At 31.5% G+C, this 5,867-nt stretch overlaps 1 protein-coding gene across 1 annotated transcript in view; it reads right to left on the minus strand.

Annotated features, from left to right (window-relative positions):
- LOC102676178 (homeobox protein ceh-30) overlaps positions 1 to 5,867 on the minus strand; it is an 8,121-nt gene that overhangs the window by 1,552 nt on the left and 702 nt on the right. Inside the window, exons 2-3 of the mRNA XM_031508801.1 lie at positions 5,561 to 5,767; positions 251 to 305 (exon numbers count right to left, since the gene is read on the minus strand). Of these exons, the coding sequence (XP_031364661.1) occupies positions 251 to 305; positions 5,561 to 5,767 (262 nt within the window). The remainder of the gene's footprint in view (positions 1 to 250; positions 306 to 5,560; positions 5,768 to 5,867) is intronic.

A 5,867-nucleotide genomic window follows, 5' to 3' on the forward strand; every position in this document is an offset into this window, starting at 1 on the left:
TTTGGGCGCTGCCGATCGCGAAAATACGATCGAAAAAATTAGATAAAAATATTTTACAAAACGTCTTAAAAGAAAAAGAAAGAAAGAGAGGAAAAAAGTGTAGGGTTTTTCGAAAACGAGAACTCGATGACAGGCGGATCGACGTGGCCAGACCTTCCCGAAGATTTACAGCGGTGATAATAAAAATTTAACATAACAATGATTGGCTCTTAATCGTTGCACTAACTTGCCTCGGCTCGTACCCAATTACCACTTTCTTCGGCTCGGGACGGCCATTGGGCCGCGACTAGATTTGCCAAGCGTGTCTAAAACATGCGGGATCGTTTGGGGAACGTGTGACATCTTACTGCAAACACGGGGCAACGAATGTGGGAAAGAGGTGGGCAAACAGTTTATACCGAGGAACGTTTGGACGCGATTATCATCGGGTTGCAAACAAGTTGCACACATTTCCGTTCAAGGGGTTATATGAGGCATTATACCGTTGTTAGTCGCATTTAGACGATGACCCGCGGCCTGCCTGCTACGACCCAAGGAAACGGACAAAGGGGATGAATTATTCGCTCCACTTCCAATCCAATACGAACAATTTGAATGCAGGCGAGAGTTTTTAAGCTTTTTCAAGATTTTTTTCTACGATTCTGCGAAAGTTGAGATATCGAAAAGAAATTATTTTGTATATTTTCGTATAATTCGAGTGCAGACGAAAGTTTTTATTTGAGATTAAGCTTCCAAGATTTTTTTACATTCGATTATGTAAAAGTTGAGATAGCGAAGAAAAATTATTTTGTATATCTATAATTCGAATGCAGACGAAAGTTTTTATTTGAGATTAAGCTTCCAAGATTTTCTATTTATTCGATTCTATAAAAATTAATTATTTTTTATATATCCATAATTTACATAATATAATATAAACGAAAAATTAAGATATCAAAAAGGAATTATTTTGTATATTTTGTATATCTGTAATTCGAATATAGACGAAAGTTTTAATTAAGCTTCAAAGATTTTTTTACATTCGATTCTGCAAAAGTTGAGATATAGAAAAGAAATTATTTTGTATATTTTCGTATAATTCGAGTGCAGACGAAAGTTTTTATTTGAGATTAAGCTTCCAAGATTTTTTTACATTCGATTCTGCAAAAGTTGAGATATCGAAAAAGAATTATTCTGTATATTTTGTATAATTCGAATGCAGACGAAAGTATTAACAAAGTTGAGATATCGAAAAAGAATTATTTTGTATATCTGTAATTCGAATGCAGAAAGTTTTAACTAAGATTAAGTTTTGAAGATTTTTTATTTATTCGATTCTATAAAAATTAATTATTTTAAATATCCATAATTTATATAATATAATATAAACAAAAAATTAAGATATCAAAAAGGAATTATTTTATATATTTTGTATATCTGTAATTCGAATATAGACGAAAGTTTTAATTAAGCTTCCAAGATTTTTTTACATTCGATTCTGCAAAAGTTGAGATATCGAAAAGAAATTATTTTGTATATAATTCGAATGCAGACGAAAGTTTCAACTAAGATTAAGCTTTGAAGATTTTCTATTTATTCGATTTTGTAAAAGTTGAAATATTATTTATGTTGAAATATATGTATAAGTTGAGAAAAGGAATTATTTTACGTATCCATAATTTGAACCCAGACGAAAGTTTTTAATTTATATAAAATTTATATATTTTTAATTTATAATAAAGTTTTGAGATTTAGCTTCCAAGATTTTTTTACATTCGATTCTGTAAAAGTTGAGATATCGAAAATGAATTATTTTATATATCCGTAATTTGAATACGGACGAAAAGTTAAGATATCAAAAAAAAATTATTTTATATATTTTCTAACTCGAAGACGAAAGTTTCAATTAAACTTCGAAGATTTTTCTACATTTCTTTCTATAAAAGTTAATTATTTCATTTATCCTTAATTTGAATACAGACAAAAGTTTTAATTAAGCTTTTTCTACATTTTCTACATTTCTTTCTATAAAAGTTAATTATTTCGTACATCCGAATACAGACGAAAATTCTAATTAAGCTTCAAAGATTTTCCTACATTCTATAAAAATTAGAATATCAAAAAAAGGAATTTTTAATTTTTTTTCTTTTTTTTTAAATTCAATCAATTGCGTGCGAAGGAATCATAACACGATGTACTTTCACGTTGAAAAATAAAAATCGGTTTTGGTTACAAAAATTTACGAATCTTGAAATTGTTAACAATTTTCGTTAACAATGTTTACGGTATGGCGGTCGATTTTCTGGCGAACCGTGAACGTTGTTCACGAATTCTGGAAAATCGCGATGACTCGAAATAAACGTCCTTTTTCCCTTGTTTAACGTCCAATTAGCTACTCGGCCCTTACACTCTAAACCAACAAACAGATGTCGCGCGTTTACACAAACCGTATTTTGTATTATTTTCTCGTAAACGTTTCCAGATACGAGAATGCCTCTTGCAACAATTTTCTCTATATTAATACTCTCATTCATATCCTCACTTCAACTTCACGTCTTTTTCTCTACGATTCTTTCATTTCAATCAACAATAAATCGTGCCTCTTTTTTTTTCTATTTCTCGATCTTTAGATATATTCTTCTATAACGTTTCAAAATTTTTATCAAAAAAAAAGAAAAGAAAAGAGACTTTCTTCTTCTTCGAATTAATCGAACGAAATTTTAACGAATTTCGATGAAGAAGATAGAAAAAAAAAAAAAAAAATTAAATGTCAAAACAAAGAGGACGAAAATCCAAGTGTTTCTCCTTTTAATTAACGCGATTTAACGCGCATCTCTATTTATAACTTTTGCCTCCTCCGAATTAAAATTTTTAAATCTCGAGAAGCCGATTTCTTCCTCCAAATCTTGAATAAAATTTCTCGTCGACGAGATCGAGATCGATCATCGTCGTTTCCTCCGAAGCGAGCGATGATTATTGATGATAACAAAAAAAAAAGAAAAAAGAAGAAAAAAAGAAAAAAAGGAAACGCGGAGGAAAGAAAACTGACGGAATAAAGATTTACGAGTGTACAGAGACGTTTAGCACCTCTCCGGAAGGTGGTTAGAGTAACGTCGCTGATAAATGGGCTTCTAACAGCATGGCGGATAGTAGCGAAACGAGAGGAACAACGATGGCGGATTCAAGTCAAGCGGGCGAGTATTATTCGCGCTGCGAGTCGACATCCGACATCGAAGATATAAAAAAAATACGTGAGAGAAATAAGTGAATTCTTCGAAAACTATGCGACGACTTTTTATTTACTCCGTAAAAATATATCTGAGTTGGAAAAGACACGTCTCTCTAACGATTCGTTGTTCATTATGGAATTTTGTATGGAATGGTGATCATCAATTTCTAAAAAAATAATTTTCGTAACAAGAATATATCTGACGAGAAATAGAAAAAAAAAAGAGATTTGTTGTTCATTGAAATGAAAGAATCGTAGAGAAAAAGAAAAAGAAGATCGTTTAAAAAAGTTTGTTGCCAAAAATATTCTTCGATTTACAGTTTTCGTAAAATATATTTCAATTGGATTGTCTCTAATGATTACGTATGTGACATGTCGATTTTTAAAAAAATAATTTTCGTAACAAGAATATATCTGACGAGAAATAGAAAAAAAAAGAGATTTGTTGTTCATTGAAATGAAAGAATCGTAGAGAAAAAGAAAAAGAAGATCGTTTAAAAAAGTTTGTTGCCAAAAATATTCTTTACAGTTTTCGTAAAATATATTTCAATTGGAAAAGAATTGTCTCTAATGATTACGTCAATTTCTAAAAGAATGTTAATTTTTGTGTAACAAAAATAATATATCTTACGATCGAGAAATAAAAGCAAGGAATCTTTGATGGTTTATTCTTCGTTCGCGATTATGCATCGTAGAAAATATCGTGACAGAGAGATTGTGAAAAGAGGGAAGACAAAAGTATGAGAAACACTTTTTATTACTCGTAAAATGTATTTCAATTGGAAAAGTATTGTCTCTAATGATCTCATGCACGATAGAATTTTGTACGCACGTTTCTGAAAAAATGTTAATTTCCGTAACAAAAATAATATATTTCATCGAGAATATAGATCGAGAAATAGAAATAAGAAAAAGAAGCTTAACAATTTCTAGAAAATGTTAATTTCCGTAACAAAAATAATATATTTCAGGAGAAATAAAAGAAAAAGAAGAAAAACATAACAAAGAAGAGAGGCATAGCAATTTTTAAAAGAGAAATAAAAGTAAAGAAGAGAGACATAACAATTTCTAGAAAATGTTAATTTCCGTAATAAAAATAATATATTTCAGGAGAAATAAAAGAAAAAGAAGAAAAGCATAACAAAGAAGAGAGGCATAGCAATTTTTAAAAGAGAAATAAAAGTAAAGAAGAGAGGCATAACAATTTCTAGAAAATGTTAATTTCTGTAACAAAAATAATATATTTCACGAGAAATAAAAGAAAAAGAAGAAAAGTATAGCAAAGAAGAGAGGCATAGCAATTTTTAAAAGTTAATTTCCGTAATAAAAATAATATATTTCACGATCGAGAAATAAAAGCAAAGAAGAGAGGCTTAACAATTTTTAAAAAATGTTAATTTTCTTTAAAATGTAAATAATAAAAATAATATATTTTCAAGAAATAAAAGCAAAGAAGTGAGACATCTTTGATGATTTATTCTTCATTCGATAGAAAGGCGACACGATTTCTAAAAAATTTCCGCGACAAAAATAATATATTTCATAATCGAGAAAGCAATGAAAAGAGGCATCTTTGGTGATTTATTCTTCACTCGATACAAAAACATCACAACAATTTCTAAAAAATTAATTTCTGTAACAAAAATAATATATTTCGAAAAAGCAATGAAAAGAGGCATCTTTGATGATTTATTCGACACAAAGACGTCACAACAATTTCTAAAAAATTTCCGCGACAAAAATAATATATTTCACGATCGAGAAATAGAAGCAAAGAAGAGAGAGATGATTTGATGATTTATTCTTCATTCGACAGAAAAACATCACAACAATTTCTAAAAAATTTCCGCGACATAAAAATAATATATTCCACGACCGAGGAATAGAAGAAAAGATGCATCTTCGACGATTCCAGTTCGCTAGAGATAGTAAACGCGACAGTAAAGAGACAGGGGTTAAAGCCGAGAGGAAAAGTTTGATTAACGCCGGGCGCGAAAAATATCTCACGCCCGTGACGCGGCAACAGATATGGAATTAAGGAGAGATACAACACCCCCCTGCTGTAGCTGTTAATGCGACGGTCGCGTGTCGAATAGCTGTTACGATAGACGCCTCGAGTAATCTCCCCGATTATTCTTCCCCTTCCCCCTCTCCAAGATCCGAAAGAACGCACCCCGACTTCGCTTTTCTCCTACCCATTGTACGCGAAAATGGAATCGCGCCGATAAGTTATTACGAGCGGGTAATTAGACAGTTTCTTTCTTTCCTTTCCTCTTTTCGAACATCCTTTCCCTGATCGGGAATCGAGAGGGATATCGATCGAGAAGGAGGGGGAGAAAAGCAATAATTTACCTGCTCTATCAAATATCGAGCAGATCTCACCTTGCAGGCCGAAAAGTTGACCGGGTTTCGACTGGGCGAACCAACTGTTGTACAAAATGGACGCAGAAGCGAGAGACGTAGCCGAATAACCGGGATCCGAGAGGGCCATCTCCGAGTAGGAGAATCCTGCAGCTGGGTATAAACCTGTGGAAACGGATAATAATAGAAATAATATTCCTTAAAATACAATTTCTACGATCGATTAATTTACCAAGGAATCTTGGGGCTAACTCAATCGAGTTAATAATTGTTTCCAAGAGGAATAATAATATAGGGG

This window comes from Apis dorsata, unplaced genomic scaffold (genome assembly GCF_000469605.1).
Source record: "Apis dorsata unplaced genomic scaffold, Apis dorsata 1.3 scaffold_102, whole genome shotgun sequence".
Classification (NCBI taxonomy): Eukaryota; Metazoa; Arthropoda; class Insecta; order Hymenoptera; family Apidae; genus Apis; species Apis dorsata.